This window comes from Anolis sagrei, chromosome 4 (genome assembly GCF_037176765.1).
Source record: "Anolis sagrei isolate rAnoSag1 chromosome 4, rAnoSag1.mat, whole genome shotgun sequence".
In the NCBI taxonomy this organism is placed as follows: domain Eukaryota; kingdom Metazoa; phylum Chordata; class Lepidosauria; order Squamata; family Dactyloidae; genus Anolis; species Anolis sagrei.
Genome location: NC_090024.1, coordinates 65,563,359 through 65,589,562, shown reverse-complemented (window position 1 = coordinate 65,589,562; position 26,204 = coordinate 65,563,359). Strand labels below are relative to the sequence as shown.

Sequence of the window (26,204 nt, the reverse complement as noted above, 5' to 3'; positions counted from 1 at the left end):
GTTGTTGTTGTTGGTGTTGTTATATGCTTGGAAACAGTTGCAGATAGGACAGATGTGTCCTGGGATATCTGTTTGGCTACTTGAGTCTTTTAGAATTAGTATCCAAATTTTGTTTCACATTACTGTGACCACTACTCTAAACAAGTTTTAACCTTTATTAGAATATTAACTGTTGAACTGAAGAAACAGATCTGTTTTGAAATTGTATACCAAGCTGGAAAGTAATCTCTAAACCATGACAAATGGCAGAACATTTTTATTTTTGTTTCAAAGTTGTCTTTCATAGATGTAGAGAAGACATGTCTCTATGCTTAAGTGTATAAAATACTGAACCTAAATTCTAGTTTTACAACCCCCCCCTCCAAAATTAACATTTTAAAAACAGCTTTTTTTTGTAGGATCTCAGTACTCAGGGTCTAATTTCTAAGCTACTATTTGTATGTTATTGAGAGTTGTCATAAAATGTAGTTTTCTGTCAGTTTCTAGGTCAGAATTCTTTTATCTCTTGTATCACTCTGAATGATTGACAACTGGAAAATAGAGGGAGAAAATGTGGAGGCCGTGACAGACTTTGTATTTCTAGGTGCAAAGATTACAGCAGATGCAGACTGTGGCCAGGAAATCAGAAGACGCTTACTGCTTGGGAGGAGAGCAATCTTCTCTCAAAGATCCGCCTAGTCAAAGCCATGGTATTCCCTGTAATAACCTACGGATGTGAGAGCTGGACCTTAGGGAAGGCTGAGCGAAGGAAGATCGATGCTTTTGAACTGTGGTGCTGGAGGAAAGTGCTGAGAGTGCCTTGGACTGCGAGAAGATCCAACCAGTCCATCCTCAAGGAAATAAAGCCCGGCTGCTCATTGGAGGGAAGGATACTAGAAACAAAGTTGAAGTACTTTGGCCACATCATGAGGAGACAGCAAAGCCTAGAGAAGACAATTATGCTGGGGAAAGTGGAAGGTAAAAGGAAGAGGGGCCGACCAAGGGCAAGATGGATGGATGGCATCCTTGAAGTGACTGGACTGACCTTGAAGGAGCTGGGGGTGGTGACGGCCGACAGGGAGCTCTGGCGTGGGCTGGTCCATAAGGTCACGAAGAGTCGGAGATGACTGAACGAATGAACAACAACAACAACATCACTCTGAAAAAAACTTATTTTGTTTTGGTGAAGGTCATAACTAAATTTACCACACGGAATAGTCTTTTCCTGTGCTAAACAGCTAAAAGATTTTTGTCCTCAGGCCTCTGAGTAATTAACTGAACCTGTTATGGGTGCTACAAGTTATGGATATAAAAATATCGTGCTTACTGCTGCATGTTTTCTAACCTTTTCTGCTTGGAATACTGCACTGTCCTTGAGTTCTGTTTCTTGGATCCTAGATCTTGTTAAACTAGTTATATCTTTGTTATTTTGCAAAATGTATTCTGGTTGCAAATAGAGTCTCACTTATCTAACATAAATGGGCTGGCAGAACGTTGAATAAACAAAAATGTTAGATAATAAGGAGGGATTAAGGAAAAGCCTATTAGACGTCAAATTACATTATGATTTTACAAATTAAGCACCAAAACATCATGTTTTACAACAAATTGACAGAAAAAGCAGTTCAATACACAGTAATGTTGTGTAGTAATGACTGTATTTACAAATTTATCACCAAAACATTGCAATGTATTGAAACAGCTGTGGATCCGAGCGTGGGGCAGACTGTGTTGGATGTACTCTCACTTTTCACATCTTTATTTGGTGGTTATCATCATCATCATTTTTTCTTTATATAGCTCCATTATTTTACATGGCTCTTTGCAAAAACAAAAAAGAAAGAAAGAAAGAAAGAAAAAGACCAACCAAAACGAACTAGGCTTACAATCTAATTAAATGCCTCACAACACTAGAGGAAAAAAAATCTACTTAAAATCTGGTTTTTGCCTCCTGCAGAATTAGGGAGGAGCCTTTAACACCCTCACTAAACTACAAACCCCAGAATTCTGCAGGAGGCAAAGACTAGATTTAAAGAGGATTTTTTAAATCTAGTGTGATAAAGTGATAAGACATGACACAAAAGGAAAAAGATATGGCAGTATGTGAGGGGATGAAATGAAGCATGCATTGCATCTTCTTCTCTCCATCTGCTTCTGGGTCTAGGCATAATGGACAAGGAGTATGAGCATGTCCTCTTCTGGAAATTACCTGATATTCAGCAACTTTGGCTTTTTGCCCGCGTATCTCTTTATAGGTAGTGTCTGTTTTATGTAAAACTAGAGTAGGTCTGGTCTATTCACCTGGTTCTCCAATTTTTAGGAGCCTTGTCTGTGGGTTTGGGCTTCCGCTGAGTTGAACTGGTGCTTTGGATGGTGGCAATGCTTCCCTACAAGGTCAGTTTGGGTCCATAGAAAAGAGTCTGAAGAATTGGGTTAGCAGTGCTGGTACCCTTCACATCCTAGCAACCTGCAAACAGATACAAGAGTATAGTGATATTATAGTCTAGTCTGGAATGTATGGCTGGCTAGAAGAAATAATGCCTGACCGCTTCCTAAAAGCAGCAGATCCTGTCTGATTTTGGAAGCTATGCATGATCAAATCTGGTTAGTGACTGGATGCTAATGAATACCAGATGATGTAGGCTGTATTTCATAGGAAGGAACTGGCAAAACAATCTCTAGGTATTCCCTGCCAGAGCAAACCTTATGAAATTCATAGGATCACCATAAGTTGACAGGTGACTTGCAGATACACACGTGCACCCCACTCCCATGTCTAACCAGCCAAAGATTGCTGGTTCTGTTCCAGTATGTACATCTTCAACTATTTCAGTTTATTTGAACTCACAATTTACCCCGTTGCAAGAAACCCCTGTCCATGCCCTCCCCAAACACTATACTGCCCACCACCCAAGGAATGCTTTCATTTGGGGACAATTTCATCCTAGATTTTACACGTTTCCTCCACCACAGGCATCCCAGTGTTTCTTACTCTCTCCATTGGTGTGGAATTTGCATGAATCCGCCCACTGCCTCTCCCTTAACCCTTTCCTACTCTTTTCAACTCTGTCTGCACAACAAACACAGCACAACTAATCAGCAGCTAAACATACAGGAGGAATTTGGGGGATTGTCTCCACATGATGGAAGTTGTAGTTCAACCTGCATCAAGTCAGAGCACTGTGACCCCCACTGACAATGGACCTGGAGCACATTTGGCACACAGAACCCCCATGACCTACGAAAAATACTGGGGAGTTTTGGGGGAATTCACCTTGATGTATAGCTGCTGGAAGTACTGGGATTTATAGTTCACCTGCAATCAAAGAGCACTCTGGACCCCACCAACAATGGCCCTGGACCTAACTTGGAACACAGAACCACCATGACCCACTGAAAATATTGGAAGTGTTGGAGGGAACTGACCTTCCATTTCTGGAAGTTGTAGTTCACTTATATCCAGAGACACTGTGACCACCACTGATGATGGATCTGGACCAAACTTGGCACACAGAACCCCTACGACCAACTGAACCTACTGGAAGGATTTGAGGGAACTGGCTCACCATGGTGGGAGTTGTAGTTTATCCTGCAGCCAGAAATCACATTGAACCCCACCAATGATGCACCCAGAGCAAACTTGCCCAACATGGCAAACCGTAACTACTGATGGAGTTTCAGGGGGTTAACCTGGTATGATGTGAGTGGTAGTTCACCCACAACCTTATGCATTTTGTAATATTAAAAAAAAATGACTTTTTCAAATAATTCGGGCAACACCGGGTACTGAAACTAGTATAGTCAGCTTGCATATATTAAACAAGGTTCTTACATACAGAATTGTTTTTATTCTGTTTTACAGCTAGAAACCAAAATGCAAAAATTCACAATCACATGGTCATATTATGGAATATGTGTGGATTGTTACATTACACTTGCATTCTGTAGCTTCATTTCTCTAGTGGTGGCTGCTGAAAGAAAGAAAATCTGTTACATACATTCATTTTCACAATTTCCATTTCTACAACTCTTGAAATGGTATCAACCTTGTCTTATGTGAAGTTTTAATATTAAATAAGAGTTTAAATTTGCATTCACACTTAGGACTCCATTTATTACATGAGCAGACATCTACTGTTGTAATGGGAGTTTCTTTTGATCTCTCCACCGTCAGGTCCAGTGCCCTTCATCCACTCAAAGTAATCACTCCCACATCTGGAGAACCTTTTAGGTGGCAGGGACTCCATGAGAACTGCTCCTTCTGTCAGATGCACACTATTTGATGCAGCTCTTGAATAATATGGAATGGATCCAGGTTTAGTCATTAGATACATTAGATACAGACTTCTTGACTTCAGTGAGCCTGCTTACAGATTGACTAAATCTGGATTGATTCCGATGCATTTTGCACGCTGCTTGATTTGACCAAGTCATGGAAAGAAATTCCTATTTTTATTTTTATTTTTGTAAAGACTAGTCTGTCCCCCTTGATACCATGATATACTTGTAAATATGAAAGTTGGGCTGTGCTGACAGAAAGTTGATGGACTGGATCCAGAAAGCCTTAAGCAAAAAGAGAAAATATGTTACGGAAGTCCTATGAACTTTTTAGCAAATTAGAGGAAGATTTTTCAGTGTGCAGCACCATAGTGTACTGCAGGTTGTGTTACAGTGCAAGAAACAGTGCGAAAAATATTGATTGTGGTATGTGAACTCACATCGGCACTATAAATATGTTCCACAGTGCAGAAGGATGATTTCTCATTCCTCCATATATGTGTGTGTGTGTGTAGACACATACATATACACATATATGTAGAGAGAGATGACAGAGCATACTTCTGCACTATGGAATAAGGAGGCAAAACTTTCAGAGAAGCCATTGAAATCCACAAGCATGTGGACAATTTCAACAGAAAAGACGAAACCATCAAAATGAACAAAATCTGACTACCACTATTTAAAAACTCTAAAATCAGGACAGTAAATAAAGAGGATCACACAAACAACAGGGGAATTTCTAACAGGAAACAATCAGGGCCAGCTAATGCCTCCAAACAAAGGATTCCCCCAGACAGCAACCAGCCAGGCCTTGAAGCTGCAAGACCATTCAATGCTAATCAAGGCGGCAAATTGCAACATTCACACCTGCCTCCAACCTGGACATTCCACAGATATATAAACCTCACTTGCCTAGTTTCCAACAGACCTCACAATCTCTGAGGATGGCTGCCATAGATGTGGGTGAAATGTCAGGAGAGAATGCTTCTGGTACATGGCCATACAACCAGGAAAACTCAGAGCAACCCAAAACCTTCTGAATGTGTGGGCCACTTTTACCATACAGAATTCATTCACTGTTTTGTAAATAGCATTTGTGACCAGACCACTAATTGAAGCACACATTTGGATCCAGTTCTATGTCTCTTCAATCAGTCTTAGGCTCAAGCAGCATTGCGGTTTCACTTTTTCAGGGGGAAGGCTTTCTGAAAGTGTAACTTTCAGGTTATAAACATATTAGAATCAGGTTTTTAGTCCTGTTGTAGTTGGAATCAGTCTATGAGCAGCTTCTTCTGCAAGTGTTCTGATCAAAGCCTGGCTCCGGTGAGGTTTTCATTAACATCTGGATTCAAACATGATAACAAAGGATACATAGCATTTGCTGCTTAAGCATGATATTTTGAATGAACACACCCTATTCCTTGTAGGAGCCTAGAAACTATTCATGGAGAAACAAAAATGGGCCTATTGTGCGACAGACCTATTAAAACCTGGATGTCTAACCCCACCCAAAAGGAAGGTAAGGAAACGATGAAAGGTTTAAAGTGGCTGCGATAGACAAATGCCGTTATAACAATCCCTCCTCCTTTCATATGTTGCCAGACAGTCTTGGGGAACAAAAAAAGTGCAATGGAGACAATTTTAAATTTTTGTTGCTTTTAGATCTTCAACCTGTCATCATCCAACACTTTAAGAACGCCATGGGGAAGAACAGAAATATTTCCTGCCATTGAATGAAGGAAAAAGACCCATGTCAAATATTAGCACCGTAGGAGATCTGAGGGCCTTTCCGCACAGCCCTATATCCCAGAATATCAAGGCAGAAAATCCCACAATATCTGCTTTGAACTGGATTATCTGAGTGCACACTCAGATAACATGGGATTTTCTGTCTCGATATTCTATATTTGTCTGGGATATAGGGCTGTGTGGAAGGGCCCCCAGTCTCACCCAGTTGTCCATGTTTTCATCTTGCCAAACAAACCCGAAGAAGAGACAGAATACCTACACAATACTATATGAATGGGAGTCCCAAGTAGTGTATCTGTCTAGAACAGTGTTTCTCAACCTTCTTAATGCCATGACTCTTTAATGCAGTTCCACATGTTGTGGTGACCCCCAACCATAAAATTGTTTTCGTTACTACTGCACAACTGTAATTTTGCTACTGTTATGAATCATAATGTTAATATCTGATATGCAGGATGTATTTTCATTCACTGCACCAAATTTGGCACAAATACCCGATATGCCCAAATTTGAATACTGGTGGGGCTGGGGAGGAGGATTGATTTTGTCATTTGGGAGTTGTAGTTGTGGGATTTATAGTTCACCTACAATCAAAGAGCATTCTGAACTCCACCAACGATGGAATTGAACCAAACTTGGCACACAGAATTTCATGACTAACGAAAAATATTGGAAGGATTCGGTGGGCATTGACTTTGAGTTTGGGAGTTGTAGTTCACCTACATCCGGAGAGCATTGTGGACTCAAACAATGATGGATCTGGACCAAACTGGCCCTGACTGGGACAACACTTCACAACATTCACACTTGCACAATCCTGCAGGTGTACCATCCCCAACCATAGACCAGGAGCAACAGGAACACATACAGGAGAACCATAGGCTCTTGGATGAATCTCAATGGATTGTCCTTGACGAATGCACCGGGGATGTCGAGGAGGAGGACAACACTTTTCACCTACACAATTCACACCAACAGGATCACTTTTCTGGAGACCTACACACTACATTGCACAAAAGGGGCCCTGTCATTCCTGAAAGTAAACAGGTCTTGGTAGTAGGCGATTCCCTCCTTAGAGGAACGGAAGCTGTCATTTCCAGACCAGATGGGATGGCTCGAGAAATATGCTGCCTACCGGGGGCAAAAATACACCATATCACTCAGAGGCTCACCAGGCTCCTCAAGCCCTATCACCGTCCTCCCCTCATGTTGATTCATGTAGGAACCAATGATACTGCAAGGCATACGTTTCAAAAGATCACAAATGATTTTCGAGCTCTAGGAGAAATGCTAAAAGAATGTAATGTACAGGTGGTCTTTTCATCCCTCCTCCCTGTTGTAAGACACGGACCCACAAGAGCCAGAAAAATAGTACAGGTCAATGACTGGCTTAGAAAATGGTGTCAGGAGGAACGCTTTGGCTTCCTCGACCATGGCCTGCTTTTCCAGGAGGATGGCCTACTGGCAAGGGATGGGGTGCATCTCACACAAGTAGGAAAACACCTTTTTGCTCACAGACTCGCAAACCTCATTAGACGCACTTTAAACTAGGTCCACCGGGGGAGGGGGACAACAGCCTTGCGAACACTACTTTACCCATAATGTCTGGGAATCGCCAGAAGGCTAAACGGAGGGCTGCACAAACACAACAAGGACCAAGTACCAAAAGCACAATAATCCCAATTAAACAGCTCAAGGGAAGATCCCAGGGGCTCACATGTCTTTACACTAATGCACAGAGCATGGGAAATAAACAAGACAAACTCCAACTTCTAGCACAACACCACAAATATGATATCATAGCCATCACTGAAACCTGGTGGGATGACTCCTATCGCTGGAATGTAGATATCGAGGGGTATAACCTCTTTCACAGAAACCGAACAAAGGGGAGAGGAGGCGGAGTAGCCTTATATGTCAAAAACTCTTATGCTGCAGAAGAAATTCAAGACAGCAATCTAGGAAACCAGCTTGAAATCATCTGGATAAGAATCAAGGGAACTGGGACTCAAAAAGATGTCGTTATAGGCGTCTACTACAGACCCCCAAGCCAGGAGGAAGATCTTGATGAAGTCTTCTGCCAACAGTTGACCAAACAGGCACAGAAAAGAGATGTAGTAGTCATGGGCGATTTCAACTATCCCGATATTTGCTGGAAAACAAACTCGGCCAAGAGTACAAGGTCCAACAAATTCCTCGCTTGCCTTGCAGACAATTTCATGGTCCAGAAGGTAGAAGAGGCAACAAGGGGATTGGCTACTCTTGATCTCATCCTAACAAATGTGGAGGACCTGATCGATGCGGTCGAAGTGGTAGGATCCTTAGGGGCAAGTGACCATGTGCTCCTGCAATTTGAGGTACAAAGGAAGGCCGAAACTAAGACAAGTCAAACCCGCATTTTGGACTTTAGGAGAGCTGATTTCCAAAAAATGAAGGAAACGCTGAGCAGCATTCCGTGGACACAGATACTAAAAGACAAGGGAGCTATGGATGGATGGGAATTTCTCAAGAGTGAAATACTCAAGGCGCAATTGCAAACCGTGCCAACAAAGAGAAAAAATAGGACAAGTGCAAAGAAGCCAGAATGGATGTCCAAAGAACTTCTATCTGTGCTAAGACACAAAAGGGACATGCACAAGAAGTGGAAAAAGGGAGAAATCACCAAAGAAGAATTCAAACAAATAGCCAACACCTGTAGGGAAAAGGTCCGCAAGGCTAAAGCAAAAAACGAGCTCAGACTTGCCAGGGACATTAAAAACAATAAAAAGGGCTTCTATTCTTATGTCAGTAGAAAAAGGAAAAACAAGGAGGCGATAGGACCTCTTCGAGGAGAAGATGGGGCAATGCTGACAGGGGATAGGGAAAAGGCAGAACTACTTAATGCCTTCTTTGCCTCGGTCTTCTCACAAAAAGAGAGTCTTCAACCTCAGCAAGATGGAGTGGATGAGGGATTGGAGGACATCCAACCCCAAATTGGGAAAGAAGTCGTCCAGGAATACCTGGCCGCTCTTAATGAGTTCAAGTCCCCAGGGCCAGATCAACTACACCCAAGAGTATTGAAGGAACTAGCGGAAGTCATTTCGGAACCATTGGCAACCATCTTTAAGAGTTCTTGGAGAACGGGAGAAGTTCCAGCAGATTGGAGGAGGGCCAATGTGGTCCCAATCTTCAAGAAGGGAAAAAAGGACGACCCAAACAACTACCGTCCGGTCAGCCTCACGTCGATACCGGGCAAGATTCTGGAAAAGATTGTTAAGGAAGCGGTCTGCAAACACTTAGAAACAAATGCAGTCATCGCTAATAGTCAACATGGATTTATCAAAAACAAGTCATGCCAGACTAATCTGATCTCTTTCTTCGATAGAGCTACAAGCTGGGTAGATGCGGGGAATGCCGTGGATGTAGCGTACCTGGATTTCAGTAAAGCCTTCGACAAGGTCCCCCATGACCTTCTGGCAAGGAAACTAGTCCAATGTGGGCTAGGCAAAACTACGGTGAGGTGGATCTGTAATTGGTTAAGTGGACGAACACAGAGAGTGCTCACTAATGCTTCCTCTTCATCTTGGAAAGAAGTGACGAGAGGAGTGCCGCAGGGTTCCGTCCTGGGCCCGGTCCTGTTCAACATCTTTATTAATGACTTAGATGAAGGGCTAGAAGGCATGATCATCAAGTTTGCAGACGACACCAAATTGGGAGGGATAGCCAATAGTCCAGAGGACAGGAGCAGAATTCAAAACGATCTTGACAGATTAGAGAGATGGGCCAAAACTAACAAAATGAAGTTCAACAGTGACAAATGCAAGATACTCCACTTTGGCAGAAAAAATGAAATGCAAAGATACAGAATGGGGGACGCCTGGCTCGAGAGCAGTACGTGTGAAAAAGATCTTGGAGTCCTCGTGGACAACAAGTTAAACATGAGCCAACAATGTGATGTGGCGGCAAAAAAAGCCAATGGGATTTTGGCCTGCATCAATAGGAGCATAGTATCTAGATCTAAGGAAGTAATGCTACCCCTCTATTCTGCTTTGGTTAGACCACATCTGGAATATTGTGTCCAATTCTGGGCACCACAATTCAAGAGAGATATTGACAAGCTGGAATGTGTCCAGAGGAGGGCGACTAAAATGATCAAGGGTCTGGAGAACAAGCCCTATGAGGAGCGGCTTAGGGAACTGGGCATGTTTAGCCTGAAGAAGAGAAGGCTGAGAGGAGATATGATAGCCATGTACAAATATGTGAGAGGAAGCCACAGGGAGGAGGGAGCAAGCTTGTTTTCTGCTTCCTTGGAGACTAGGACGCGGAACAATGGCTTCAAACTACAAGAGAGGAGATTCCATCTGAACATGAGGAAGAACTTCCTGACTGTGAGAGCCGTTCAGCAGTGGAACTCTCTGCCCCGGAGTGTGGTGGAGGCTCCTTCTTTGGAAGCTTTTAAGCAGAGGCTGGATGGCCATTTGTCAGGGGTGATTTGAATGCAATATTCCTGCTTCTTGGCAGGGGGTTGGACTGGATGGCCCTTGAGGTCTCTTCCAACTCTTTGATTCTATGATTCTATGATTCTATGAAACTTGGCATGAATACTCAATATGCCCAAATGTGAACACTGTTGGAGTTTGGGGGAAATAGACCTTGACATTTGGGCATTGTAGTTGCTGGGATTTAGAGTTCACCTACAAACAAAGAGCATTCTGAATCCAAACTTCATCCAACACTTTAAGGAAGCCATGGAGAAGAACAGAAATATTTCCTGCCATTGAATGAAGGAAAAAGACCTATGTCAAATATTGGCACTGCAGGAGATCTAAGGGCCTTTCCACACAGCCCTATAACCCAGAATCTCAAGGCAGAAATCCAACAACATCTGCTTTGAACTGGATTATCTGAGTCCACACTCAGATAACGTGGGATTTTCTGTCTCAATATTCTGGGATATAGGGCTGTGTGGAAGGGCCCCCTAGGAAGGGAAATTAACTCCTGGAGGGGTTATCATGGGAAAAAGGTGTCACCACTGAAGCTTTAGCACCAATCCTTGTTTCCATAACAATCCATTTCACTCCCAAAATCCAATTGTCACAGGGACAGAAAGAGAGGTGAAATTTTCTAAAACAAACACTGCAGGGGTATTAACCCTTCCCTATGCTATCCAAAGCATGTGTGTGTGTGTGTGTGTGTGTGTGTGTGTTGTGTGTGTATGACTTCAGACCAAACACACACCAGGAATAATAATAATAATAATAATAATAATAATAATAATTTATTTATACCCTGCCACCATCTCCCCAAGGAACTTGGAGCAGCTTACATGAGGCCAAGCCCAATAACACATCAATAAAACAACAAGCAATAAACAAAGTAAACAATACAATTAGTATAACTCACATGTAGACAATAAACACAGGAATTTAAAAGCCTATGGCCGGGCCAGATGTAATAGTTAAAACTTTAAAAATAAATGCTGGACATGAACAGACGATGCATTTAGTAGGAGGGTTTTAAACCAAAAGTAGAGAACAAACCAAAGGGTAGTTAAAGTGCTTCTCAGGATATTTGCAGGGGATTGTTTCCTTTATTCAGGGAAGGCACAGTTCCTCCTCCTAAAGACTGCAATGTGGGGGCTTGTTTGATATCCTTGGGGACTTCCTTACTGTGAGAACTCTGTGCCCCGGAGTGCGGTGGAGGCTCTTTGGAGGTTTAATGCAGAGGCTGGATGGCCATCTGTCGGGGCTGCTTTTAATGTGATTTTCCTGCTTCTTGGCAGGGGGTTGGACTGGATGGCCCATGAGGTCTCTTCCAACTCTATGATTCTATAATTCACTGAGCAGCTAGACCCCTAGATTTGTTACTAATTGTCAGTATTGGTCTCTAGTCATCTTATAAAAGAAAACTAGCAGTCCCCTGCCATGCGTTGCTGTGGCCCACATGCAGGTTCTGTGTGGGAGGTTTGGCCCAATTCTATCATTGGTGGGGTTCAGAATGCTCTGATTGTAGGTGAACTATAAATCCCGGCAACTACAACTCCCAAATGTCAAGATTTTATTTTCACCAAACTCCACCAGTGTTCACATTTGGGCATATTGAGTATTTGTGTAGAATTTGGTCCAGATCCATCATTGTTTGAGTCCACAGTGATCTCTGGATGTAGGTGAACTACAACTCCAAAACCAAAGGACACTGCCCACCAAACCCTTCCAGTATTTTCTGTTGGTCATGGGAGAACTGAGTGCCAAGTTTGGTTCAATTCCATCGTTGGTGGCGTTCAGAATGCTCTTTGCTTATAGGTGAACTATAAATCCCAGCAACTCCCAAATGACAAAATCATAATTTTTGAGTGATGGGCATACATTTACCTTGTATTCATATATGGTTTTACTGTATGTGTATGTTTTGTATGTTTTGCATGTTTTGATATGGTCAAAATTGACTAATCAATAGAGAATTGTTGTTGTTGAGTGATGGTCACTCTTTGTGTTGTGTGGCGTTTTGTTGCCAAATTTGGTGTGATTTTGTTCATTGGTTCTTTTGTTTTTAGGGTAGTCATTACGCAGAAAACATTTATATATATGTAGATTTAGAAATCAATAGTATATTATGTAGTTATGAAATTATTTGGATGTTTTCTTTCAACCTAAAAAGAAGCATAAAGAATGTACAACCTCAGCTGGCCAAAACTAGTAGTCAGAGTATGCACTGGCCAGAAATTCAGAGAAAGGATTTCCGACCTTAGGGATGGTGGGAGTTGAAGTCCAAAACACCTGGAGGGAGGGCCTAAGTTTGCCCAGGCCTGGGACTCTCAATGACAGAGTCCCACCTGGGCTGTGCCTCTTGGGCGGAGTCGAGGCCACACCCCCTCCCTCCCCATTGGCTGGAGGGCCCGCCAGCCACGCCTTCAGGGGCGGGGCCTCCGCCAAGTTCCACGGAGGTGGAGAAATGTAGGCGCCGGAGCCGCGAAGGGGGCTGGACGGAGCATCGCCTTCCCTTGGCTCGAATCGGCTGCCTCGGTCTCGCTCTGCCGGGAGCCGGGCTCGTCCCAGGTACGGGATGCCTGCCCTCGGCGGGAGGCTCTGGGCGAAATGGGGCTCCGGTGAAAGGCAGAACTTCTTCTCTCCTGCGTTGCGCCTCGCTTGAGAAACGCCGCCGCCGCCGCCGCGTCGAACTTTGGTTGGGTTTCCTCCCCGCGTCCCTTTCCCTTCAGGAGATGGTGAAGGCTTTCTAATTAGAAGGAGAAGAAGGAGAAGGCGACGCCTGGAGTGGAGCTCAAGCCGCGGGAAGGGCTGCGGGCCCCGCGGGTCCCGCGATGGCCACGGAAGTGGTGTGCGGACTGATCTTCCGGCTCCTGCTCCCCATCTGCCTGGTCACCGGTACGTCTACACTGGGGAACGAATGCGGCTTGACGCCCCTTTGGAGGGGAGAATGCATGCACTTCGACGCCTTGGCGGAATACTATGGGGTGAAGAGAACTTGGGTTTTGCAAGCTCTCTCCAAAACTTACCATAGTCGTGAAAAGTTAAAAGAGTGTGTTGTCGAAGGCTTTCCTGGCTGGAATCGCTGGGTTGCTGTGAGTTTTCCGGGCTGTGTGTGACCACCTTCCAGAAGCACTCTCTCCTGCCATTTCTCCCACATCTGTGGCAGGCATCCTCAGAAGTTGTGAGGTCTGTTGGAAACTAGGCAAGTGTATTCCACACATTTCTGTGGAATGCCCAGGGTGGGAGAAAGAACTCATGTGTGAATGTTGCAATTGGCCACCTTGATTAGCATTGAAGAGCCTTGCAGTTTCAAAGCTTGGCTTCTTCCTGCCTGGGGGAATCCTTTGTTGGGTTTCCAACCAACCTCACATCCTCTGAGGATGCCTGCCATAGATGCTAATCAAGGTGGCTAATTGAAACATTCAAACCTACCTCAAACATACAAGAGTTATTTCTCCCACCCTGGATATTCCACAGAAATATAAACCCCATTTTTCTAGCTTCCAACAGACTTCACAACCTCTGAGGATGCCTGCCATAGATGTGGGCAAAATGTCAGGAGAGAACGCTTCTGGAAAGTGGCCGTAGAGCCTGGAAAGCTCAAGTGCCAAACAGACTTCATTCTGTGTATTGTCGATGGCTTTCATGGCCAGAATCACTGGGTTGCTGTGAGTTTTCCGGGCTGTATGGCCATGTTCCAAAAGCATTCTCTCCTGACATTTTGCCTGCATCACAGCCATACAGCCCAGAAAACTCACAACAACCCAGACTTCATTCTGTGTACCCTCGGAGTGACCTTTTTGAGTTTCCTTATGGAGAGGCAAAGCGGGCTATAAATAAACATGATAATGATAAATTGTAAGAAAATTATAATTTTTGTAGCAGAGCTTTCCAAACATTTCATGTTGGTGACACACTTTGTTAGATACGTGTCATTTCGTGACACCGACCCCTTATGGGAGATGCGGACATGCGGACATCACTTGGCTCATGAAAAACCTTTCAAATGTATGGTTTTATTATTTGTATTATTGGTAAGATAATAGCAAACGCTTCCAAAATTTTTGTTATTTCTCATTGCATGACACACCTACTCACTGCAGCCAACACACTCATAACGTTATCACGGCACACAGCTTGGAAAGCTCTGTTCCAGAACGTCTCTCTTTCCTTTCCTTTTTAAATGGCAGTGCTTTTTGCCTCATGACTGCAAACGCTGTCACTGTTCTTCTTCTATGGTGCGGCCTTTTAAAGTCCCTCCAAACTTCTCATGTTGACTCACTTGACTGAGGGGCCCTTCCACACAGCCACATAAACCAGAATATCAAGGCAGAAAATCTCACAATATCTGCTTTGAACTAGGATATCAGAGTCCACACTGCCATATATTCCAGTTCAAGCAGATAATGTGGGATTTTATTCAGCTGTGTGGAAGGGGCCAAAGACTTTAGGTGGAATAGAAGAGACAATTCATTTGTGTGCCATGTTTTGCTGGTTTAATCAGTTCCTTGAGTTTGCTAGGGCTGGATCTACAGATGATCAATGCAAATAATACACATTATCTGCTTTGAACCAGATTATATGAGTCTACACTGCCATATAATCCAGTTCAAAGCAGATAATCTGGATTCTAAATGGCAGTGTAGAGCCAGCCTAGGACTTGCTTCCGAGGAAATTGGGGCAGGATGGTGGCCATAGATGTGGGGACTGAAACCGCGATCCAAAGGCCTTTTACAATTTGACATCCTTTGTGACTCTTCAGCAGAAACCCCATTCGCTTTAAGAGAGCTTAGTGCTAGGTGAGTGGGCAGAGGATTTGGTGAGTGTTGGTGAGTGTTGTTAAGCAATTCAGAGGACACCTAAGCAGCTGCTTATTAATGTAGAAGGGAAAAAAAGGAACTTGTGTACTAGGAAGCACGCACCATTGATTCCCAAAGAACATAAATTAATCGTGTTTAGCCCGGAAAATGATTTTTACATTGAATCCATATTGCACATATGTTTTTTGTTATTTTCAATTGAAAACTAAATTTCATCTTGAGCTCCCCCCTATCGCAAAGCCAAAGAGTTATTATGTTTTGAGTGGGAGGCAAAGTTGGTTCTCCTATTTCTAATATTACATATACAATATTGGGGCAGTTATGTCTAGATGATCAAGCCATCCATTTTGGCGAATTGTAATCTATTTCTAACTTTCTTGAAACTAGGAAACTAGAGAAGCATTTGTCTTTTAGGCTTGCTGTATGAAGCACACTTACTAAGAGCAAGACACTTTGGGCCCTTCCACACAGCCATAAAGCCCGAATATCAAGACAGAAAATCCCACAATAATCTGCTTTGAACTGGGTTATCTGAGTCCATGCTGTCATATATTCCAGTTCAAAGCAGATAATGCGGGATTTTATTCACTTGTGTGGAAGGGGCCTTTGAAATCTATTCAACCAACTTCTGAATCGATAGATTTAGGGTTAATGCTGCATATATTTCTCAAGTGGAATGCCGTTTGCAAGAGGAAGCCGAGAATTAATCAAAGAACAGCTGGTAGATCCGTTTACAAATGTCTAGAAGTGTCTGTTTTATTCAGCTGTTTTGGGTTAAATACAATTCAAGTAAAATGGAAATGCCATCAGGATTATTGGGGCCCATTGGCTCAATCCAGAAGAAGCATTAGGAATGAAATCAAGTGTGTGAAATCTTGTTTAGCTGACGTTTCATACACAGAGTGCTGATGTTAGTTGCAGATGCAGTGGAAATTTGGTTGCTTGGTCCTGGTCCTTATTTTCTCATTTGTGGATCAAGGTATTTGCAGACTTATGCGTGACTGCGACTTAAAAGGCTAGCTAGGTGAATCTCACAAGCCAGCAACTATGTGATTACAAATCCAGTTCAGATACTTTGTTCAGTTTTGGAGTTCTGTTTGTTTTCAGTACATAGTTTACACAATAAGGAGATAGTGCTGGATTCCTTATAGATTGGAAAATCTGCATGATGCCACATTTTTCTCAAAAGCATCCCCAGAACCTGAAGAAATGGCATGTACAAACAACCTTACCCGCTATCCTGTCCTGCTCCAGATGCTTCTCTTTACCTTCATGATTTACTTTGGATATGAATGTGGAGAGCTCAGACAGACCATGAATAATGCTGTGCTATGCTTAATTTCGTACATTTTCAAGGAAGAGGGAACATCTTAGTGTTGATAAGAAGAGCCACCATTCTTGATTTCTGCTTCCCAATTCCCCATGTCCCAGTATCTTCATGTGGGTTCACTATGCGCTGAATCACAAGCTGGATCACAAAGGGCTAGGGAATTGCAGATGCTTTCTCCATACAGGCGCAGAGGCATGAAATTTTTGCTCTCCAGCTGCTTTCTTCAACGCTGGAGAATCTTAAAACCTTTCTTTCCTTATCTCTCAAGAGCAGAGGGGTGTAAGGACAACAGTATCCTCTACTGATAAATATTGATCCTCCCTTTGAAAAGCATGAGTTTGGTTTCTTCAGTCCACCAAGATACTCAAATACCCAACTGGGTCATATTCCATAGTCCATATTATGCCAATATTAGATCAACCCAAAATTATGTGTGAAAGGCTGTGCCAAGAATTCAGTTTTTTGTTTGGCCTGAGAAAGGCACCATATACGCATAATGTATTTGGTGCATTTCAGTAAAGGCATCTTTCTTTTGTAGTTTTTGGATTTTGTTGTATTTGCTGCATGGCCAACATGGCTACCTCTTACTATGTTTACATCCACATCGATATTACATTTGTCTTATAGTCAGCACAGCTACCCTTACATGTGTATGAACTCAGGCATGTGTTTTTCTTCTTCTGAAAAGTCATTTATTCCTCATAATGGATTGAAAACAACTTTACCACTACATTCCCTTTGTTATCCAGCTGCAGTTCTAACTGGAGAGCTTAACATCAGGGTTGTGGAACCATAACCTTCTCTTTAGTAAAAATGTGAGTTACTGTCTAGTCCTTGTCCTTCAGAGAGAGGAGTATCTGGATCTCACTTAATGGAGAAGTAATTGTCCAGTGCTAAGCCATTATAATATAAAGAAGAAGAGATTGGAAAAATTATATTTTTTGGTGATCATGCCCAGAAATAGTAGTTTTGCTGGCTGCCGGATTCTGGAAGCTGTAGTTCCCCAAATTTACTTTTTCAGGGGTTATGTTGTGGCAAGGAACAATGAGTCAAAGTAAACAAAATAACTGCTTCAAGATACAACCATAGAGACCACACCTGGGATACTGTGTCCAATTCTGGGCACTGCAATTGAAGAGGGATGTTGACAAGCTGGAATGTGTCCAGATGGCGACTGAAATGATTAAGGGTCTGGAGAACAAGCCCTGTGAGGAGCAACTTAAAGAGCTGGGCATGTTTAGCTTGCAGAAGTGAAAGCTGAAAGGAGACATGATGGCCATGTATAAATATATAAGGGGAAGCCATAGGGAAGAGGGAGCAACCTTATTTTCTGCTGCCCTGGAGACTAGGACATGGAACAATGGCTTCAAACTACAGGAAAAGAGATTCCCTCTCAACATGAGGAAGAACTTCCTAACTCTGAGAGCTGTTCAGCAGTGGAATTCTCTGCCCCGGAGTATGGTGGGGACTCCTTCTTTGGAGGCTTTTAAACAGAGGCAGGATGGCCATCTGTTGAGGGTGCTTTGAATGTGATTTTCCTGCTTCTTGGCAAGGGGTTGGACAGGGTGGCCCCTGAGGTCTCTTCCAACTCAAGGATTCTATGATTTGAAACAAGCGTATTTAGGAAGGGTATGAATGGAGCTCCTTCCTCAAATTCTTTGCTTCCTGTTCTTCCAGCAAGAACTGAACTCTTCAGACTAAGTGATTGGGAAATGCTCATGATCTGGAACTCATTAAAAACTCCTACCTAATTATCCTGACCACTAGTGGAACCAATCCCAAATATTACGGGCTTGTAGCATCTCAGATAGTTTGGTGAAACTGTTGCCTAGGTTTGATTGTTCTTTGTATGTTTCCCAAGAACTTTTAAATCAGGTATCCAAATTCTTTCCAACTCATACACAAGAATTGGCTACTGCCCAAAACTGCTTGCTTTAGGCATAGTATTTGTTGTTTATTTATTTGTTGTCCCAGAAATAGTGTCTGCAGCTCTTCAACTTGAAGAAGCACTTTGCTCTACACATGCTTTCATTTACTAAAAAGATTTGCAGTGTCTGCTCCAGCTGTCTGAGATGTTTCAGTTTATTCAGCCTTTGTTCTGATTCGTGAGAAAGGAAATTTTCTGACATCTTAGTGTAACGTCCACATGACAAAATCCTTAGGCATGAATTCGGTTGTCAGTTTCAACTAGAGTAGACTTATTAAATCTATGGGAACTTGGTAAATCAATGCTTCTGCAAATTCCATTGATTTGCTGGGTGTGCCATAGCAGGGATTAACAACTGGATTTACACCCAGTGCGTTGCAGGCACAAAATGTGTCCCATCAGAACTTCATATATAAACACATGTGCACACCGTCTGTGAAGCAAGAGAGTAGACTTGCCTTGCACTTTTGTCAGTATGTCTCTGCAAATATGTAATTTCCTTTACATAGTTTATTGTAGATTTGCTGGTCTTATAACTACCAGGTATCTTAGCCTTGCAGGCACCCTGTTTACCTGGAAGTAATAAGTCTTTTTTAAATGAAAGGCTCGTTTGCTTGGTAGCCTGTTTATATAAAGTGTCCAGCTAAGTTTTCGTGATGACTAATTTACTTATGACTGTCTAGTCTGGATAAACGTTTAGTGTAAGCAGCCCCTTCTTGAATAAGGGAGAAAAAAGTAGATGGCAATTGGAAATTAATCATGCATTATCAGAATGATGTGTAGTAGAACGTAAGTTCCCTCTGAGCCTATAAATATATGCAGTTAAGAATTCTCTTGCATTCGGTTTCTCTTACTTATTGTGCATGCAACTTCTGTGAGTAATATAACACATTTGGATTTTATCACGAGACAGAGATGGGCCTCGTTTCTTATAGCAACTGTTAATGAGAGGCAGCTGGCTTTTTTTTGGTGATATATATATATATATATATATATATATATATACCCAAAAAAAATTAAACTGGAAATTTTGTTTGTGCAGTGGAACCTGTTAACTATTCGGAGTTTGGGGGAGAGAAAAACTCTTGTATTTATAGCAGTTGGATTTCCAATCCATTTGAAGCTAAAGGGTTAAATCTTGCCGTGAGTACAGACCCATTGAATTGACGGGACTTACACAGCTGATGATGTACAGTTCAATAGTTGGTTAGCAATTGGAGTGAGGTATAATATTTGAACAGATATCATTTAAGGTCGGCTGCCAGATTACTAACTGGGGCTAGCTATAGGGAGCATACCATGCCCCTGTTGAAACTGCTCCACTGGCCCCCGACAAGTTTCCGGGCCCAATTCAAAGTGCACATTGTTACCTATAAAGCCCTATACGCTTTGGGTCCAGCCTATCTTCAAGACCGCATCCCATTTTATGAACCGGTGTGGGCCTTGAGATCTCCTGGGGAAGACCTTCTCTCAGGTCTTCCACCATTGTCACAGGTGCGGTTGGTGGGGATGAGAGAGAGGGCCTTCTTGGTGGTGACTCCCCGGCTCTGGAATGCCCTCCCTAAAGATATTAGATTAGCCCCAAATCTCCAAACCTTCTGTTCGAAACTAAAAACATGGCTATTTGCATGGGCCTTTGACCTGGTGTAATGTACTATGGTCATGTGATGATGTCAACCATTGTTATTTGGCACTTTAGTTCATGTGTGGAGAAACACAAGTATGACTGTGTTTTAGAATTTTTAATTTTTTTAATGTTATTGATTGACATTGTCCATTGTTTGTATCCAATCAAATTGTGTATTGTTTTGATGATATGTAATTCTACGTGTGGCACCTTGAATGCTTGTTGGCCACCCTGTGTCCCTTCAGGGAGAAGGTGGCGGGGTACAAATAAAGTTTTATTAGTAGTATTATTAAGTTTCACCACTATTACTAAAATTGATTTTAAGACTAATGTTCAAACAATAAAATGCTTATGATGTTCCACATAACGTGGAATTGAACTTTAGCATCTTCAAGTCCAACTTCTGCAAATCAAATACTGAACATCTATGTAAGTTAACATCTATGTAAGTCTTTTTCAATGAATCAGTACTAACTGGGAATAGCAATTAAACTTAGATGTTAAGCCTAGATTTCTAGAGGTGTCTGGCTACTTGGTTCCTTGTTTTGTAAGGGCCGCCAAGGAGACAATGATTTGCATGATGCATTAATTTTGTTATGTGGAACTTACCTAAGTATTGGATAATGCATCTTGTTCTCTGTACAAGAGAATTACTTAGTCTCAATTCTAACCTTTTGACCTAGTGGCACTAAACCACTATGCTGTTTGAATGTCATAAAATAGTCTCAAAAACATATGGTCTCTGTGGCTTATTTTAATGTTTAGGCTTAATAGCCGGATGGTTCTCCTCATGGTTTCCTGTCATTGGAAAGTAGAAATACATTTGGTCATGGGATTCTGATCTAAAAGTTTAAGTGTAGACTTTGGCATGCTGACTTGCACTAAATCCACGTTTCATTTTAAACCAGGTAAAAAAGATAACACTTAAAATGACTAAGGTAAATTATCCTTTAAAATAAGGATCTCTTAAATAAAATGTTTGCTTAAATCATTTGTAATCTGTTCTATTTTATGTAATTAACTATAATGACAGAAATAGTTCTTTTGAGATATCTTTACAGTTTTGTACAATCTGGACTCCACTTTCAATGTTGCTTGGTATTTATTTATTGTATTTATTATATAAGAAGCTAACCAATGGTACAGTTGTAAGTGGTCTGTGGTTTGGTTTTCTCCACACTCGCATGTCATAGACTCCAATTTGTGGCCCTATTTCTTAAGGCTGGCTCTGAATCTCGCAGTGCTGGAGCACAGTCTGTTCAGCGCCTTCTAAGTCGCCCAGTCTTCTATGTACCCAGGGGGGAGTCTCTCATTTGGTATCAGCCATGGCCTGAGGTTCCGGGTTTTAGCCCGCCACATGTGGACTCTCGCTTGCTGAGATGTTCTGTGCCATGGACCGGAAGAAAATCAAACCAGTCTTTACTCGACCAAGGGCAACTTGGATAAATGTTATCCTTGAAGTGCCTGGTTTGACCTTGAAGGAGCTGGGGGTGACCACGACCGACAGGGAGCTCTGGTGTGGGCTGGTCCATGAGGTCATGAAGAATCGAAGCAACTGAATGAATAAACAAGAAAAAGTGAATGACAACTGTGAAACCTCTATTAGGCCGAATGCTGGATTTTCCAACATACCATGAAAAAATAAGGCATTTTTCATCATTATAACGTTATTGTGAAGTATGTTTGGGTAAAAATGAAGAACGTTAATTTTGTGAGGAAATGGTCTAAAAATAATTGGTCATAAGTTCTTTATCAATCTATGTTTATGTTACATAATTTCTTATGGGCCTAGGAAGAGTGATTAAATAAGAGAAAAGGTTGTGTGAATATTATTTAATCTAGCATAACATAGGGCAGGCTGTAAGACTCAAGTAATAACTAGAAGTTAAAAGATACGGAAGTTGAGAAGGGACAGAAAAAGGTTAAATGCCAACAGATGTTTTGAGAAGTAATTTCTTAAACTGAATTCTCTAAACCGTACTCTTGGGTTTTGTCTCTAAAAGTGAAGTAATGTATGCATGTATTGCAATAAAAATATTTAAATCCACAAGGAAACATTTGTTTTACACAGAAGTATAATATTGGAAACTTTATTTGCTCTTTTATCAAAATTATCTTGCTAAACTCCTCTTTTTATTTCCCTTTTATGTTAATGGATGCATTTACTGTAATTAAATTGTTAGGAATATTGGTCTTTATCTCATTGACTAACAGGCTAATGACTCACATTACTGATAAAATGAGAACTCCTCAGGGTGTCCAGAGGCCAGGCTAATACTAGTCATGTTATACTTAAGTACAACATAAATGTGAATTGAATGTAGTAATTTGGGTATTAGAAATGGAGTCCTAATGTTTGTTTTGGCTTTCCATAGATATTCTAATATGTATACACATATTAGAATATCTATGGATTAGTTTCCCTTCTTTCTACAATAGGTACCACATCCATGGTTGTATTGAGCAGATAAACTTGTGTTGCATCCAGAGGTGCCATACACTGAAACAGACTTCACAGTCTCTTGCTCATGCTTGTAGAGACCATAATTCAGTACAGGGTTAGATGTGCCGATACATTAGATACAAGGCTTGAAGCTTTCTAATATGTTTGGTTTCACCTTGTTGCTATAATCCGTGTTCAATTGAATTAATAAGAACATAATTGATTTTTAACTGAAGTATACCCATACCACCAGAGTCTAGTGTTTAGTGTTCTACATCATTAATTCGATTGTGCCAAACTGGCATTATAAATCAGTCATCAGATGCTGTATCTTGCTTTGTTTGCAATAATGGAAAGCAAATTGGAAGGTGATAAACCTCTCATGTTTGTCTTCAGGCTACATGCCAGAAATTGTATTGTTTCAAGTGGAACTCACCCTTTCTTCATGTTCTGGTTAAAAACAAATGAATACAGTGGTACACTTGGCTTTTAGGTTGAATTTTTCTCTCTGCTTTTCTTCCCTCTTGGATTTTGACAGCAGAAGCTATGGGTGAAACATCTGATGATCACTGAAGTCATTTTATTAAAACATAGTTGTAATAAAAACTAATATATATTCAGCCATCCATCCCTAATGGTAATTATAATATAATTTCTGGCCAGTCTGTTTCTGGGTACAATTCAAAGTACTGGTTATGACCTTTAAAGCCCTAGATGGTTCAGGTCCAGGCTATTTGACTGCATCCCCTTGTATGAACCTGCCCAGGCCCTGAGATCCTTCTCTCGGTCCCACTTCCATCTCAAGCTCAATTGGTGGGAATGAGAGGGAGGGCCTTCTCAGTGGTTCCTCCGCGACTCTGTTACTCCCTGCCTAGGGAAGCCAGAATGGCCCCCTCCCTGTTGTCCTTCCGGCGGCAGGCTAAAACCTTTTTATTCAGACAGGCAGAAGGTGTTTAAAATCTAGTCGGGGTGATGTGATTTTTAGCTTTGAATTTATTTTAATGGTTTTAACTGGGAATTTTTAAATACTGTTTACATTTAATCCCGTCTTAATGTTCTTATATTTGTATATTGTAAATGGTTTTGCTGACCCTTTTATGTTAAGCCTCTTTAAGTCTCCTTCGGGGAAGATAAATATAACAAGAACAACAAGAACAACAACGGTAGTAGGCAAATGATTACAATTCTTGCATACATCTTTGATATGTGTTTTCCTTTTGCTAGAATAGCAGGTTTATTATTTTGTCTAATACTGATTGTAGGAGTCTTTTGTAAATCTATTCTATTTTAATACCAACTAAATTTTATCTCGTAAGAGCCTGCCAAGCTTTGGACCTCTTTTTCTCCGCTCATTGTCTGCCTTATGGGAACCTAAAGCGATCCTATCATGGGGTTTTATTAGTGATTTTTTTCAGAAGTTGTATGTTCTCTGGGTTGTTGTGGGTTTTTCGGGCTATATGACCATGTTCTAGAAGCATTATTTTCTGACGTTTCGCCTGCATCTATGGCAGGCATCCTTGGAGGTTGTGAGGTCTCCTCTCCTCTAGGAACATCAATCCACCATTATTATTTTTTTGAATGCAAGAATGAAACAGTTCAGTAACACCTCCCTCACCACCCACTGGTCAACATAGAAGCTGATGGGGTTTTCCCCCAACATCTTGGGGCTGTTTTTGCTGAAATGTTACAAAGATTTTTGAGCAAATACATTTTTAATATACAAAAGAAGTGAAAATTTTTGTGGTGAACTGACAATTCTTCTGCTGGGAGATTTGAACGTTTGAATTTTTAAACATATTCCTAATTTTCTCCTGATCTAGCGATTGTTTATGCAGAGTAATATACATGCTTCAAGTCATTTACTGTTTGGGAAGGTGAGGGAGGGAGAGCCTATGAAGCAGAACTGAGAACAACATTGTAGTCTGTAGAACCTTTGCTGCCACTTCTTTCACATAAAACAAACCCAAACCTTTTCTTCTGGCTTTCTTTTTTTAGTTCCCCAGCCATCCAGACTTTTCCTTCCACACCTCCACTTGTGCATCTTTCTTAAATTGATAGTACTACCCTTTTCTTTTCTTCTACCGTCTGCTTCCTCACATCACTATTGATCAAAAATGTTGAGGATTTATTAAAATGATGTTATCTCTCTGCTGGTGTTAGCTGTGTGCCATTTTTTAAAGGACCGTGATGTGTCCATGAGCTGCAAAAACCCAGTTGAAGTTTTGTAAGTGTAATTTTTCACTGCTCTTCTGCTGATCTCTTTTGTTCAGTGTTGCAGGTAGACTTTTAAAAAATATGTGCATTTTAGGTGTTTCTGCCGATATGCACAGTTTGTTCACCCAGGTTTGATGCCTTCTGTATGCTTCCTCTTTGACATTCACAACTGCAGTTTCTTACACCACCCACACTGATATGTAGTTCTGTGTATCTTTTGTCTTGATGATAGCAAATGAATAATTCAAGTCTTAAACCCATCTCGCCTGCTTTCTCGGAGACCACATGTGAGATGTTGACTGCTCTATGGATTAAAGAGCATAAGCAATCCATCTCCAGAGAGCAATAATGCACTTTTAACCATAGCGAGAAACGTTTGTACAGTTTGTAAACCGGTTTACCCAGAGTGTGCTACTTTGGGCGTCTTTCTCTTGTATCATGAGGTGGTCCTCCTGCTCAAAATACCAGTGCTGAAAGGGTTTGTATGTGCATTCATTTGACTCAACACACTTACAAAGTTTCCTGTGATGAGGAAAACTGACATAGCCATGACAGAATGTTTTCTCTCCATTAGGAGGACACCAATAAACCAAAGGACAAAAAGAAGGAAATATTTTCCTCTTTTAATATTTCCCCTTTCTTAATATTTCCTATTCTGATAAAAGAATCAAAATGCATGTGGAAAATCAGCCTGATCCAACATTTAGGAATCAGTCCTACCTCGGTTGTTCCTGATCTGTATTGTATTACTTTCAGCACTATACAGGCAGTCCCAAAGTTATGAACAAGACAGGTTGTTTTGTTCTTAAGTTGAATTTGTATGCAAGTCAGAACAGGTACATTTTGAAAGTGTAACTCCAGCCATATTAGCTTTGGATAGCATAGGGAAGGGTTAACAACGATGTGGTATTTTTTGCTGCCTATGTCCCTGTTCAGAAAATTTCACCTCACTTTCTGTACCTGTGATTACCGGATTTTGATAAAAATGGCTTGTCTTGGAGACAAGGATTGATGATAAAGCTTCTGTGGATACACCTTTTCCCCAGAATAACTCTTTCAGGAGTGAATTTCCCTTTCTAGGGGTAGATTTCCCTCACTTCCTGTTGTTTCACTCCCGTCTGTGACTATGAGTCGTTTGTAAGTTAGATGTTAGTAACTGAGGGTACTTGGATCTGTCTCTGCTAGGGAATGCACATCAAATGGATAAGGTGCATCTGCGCATGTAGGGCATCTGTTTTGCTAGGGTGTTAAATGATGTTAAACCCCCAGCTTGCCCTGTACAGTATCCATCCATATACATAGTAAGCTCTCAGTTAACTGGAATTTAAGCAACTGGAACTCTCAAGCAACTGGCAAACATAATCAAAG

The 26,204-nt window shown here is 41.6% G+C and overlaps 1 protein-coding gene across 2 annotated transcripts in view; it reads left to right on the top strand.

Moving 5' to 3' along the window:
• The first annotated feature begins 12,936 nt into the window (after positions 1-12,936).
• Positions 12,937-26,204, top strand: part of PIEZO2 (piezo type mechanosensitive ion channel component 2) — a 280,544-nt gene continuing 267,276 nt past the window's right edge. For both annotated transcript variants that reach the window (XM_067467467.1, XM_067467468.1), the window contains exon 1: positions 12,937-13,370. In XM_067467467.1, the coding sequence (XP_067323568.1) occupies positions 13,307-13,370 (64 nt within the window). In that variant the 5' untranslated portion in view covers positions 12,937-13,306. The remainder of the gene's footprint in view (positions 13,371-26,204) is intronic.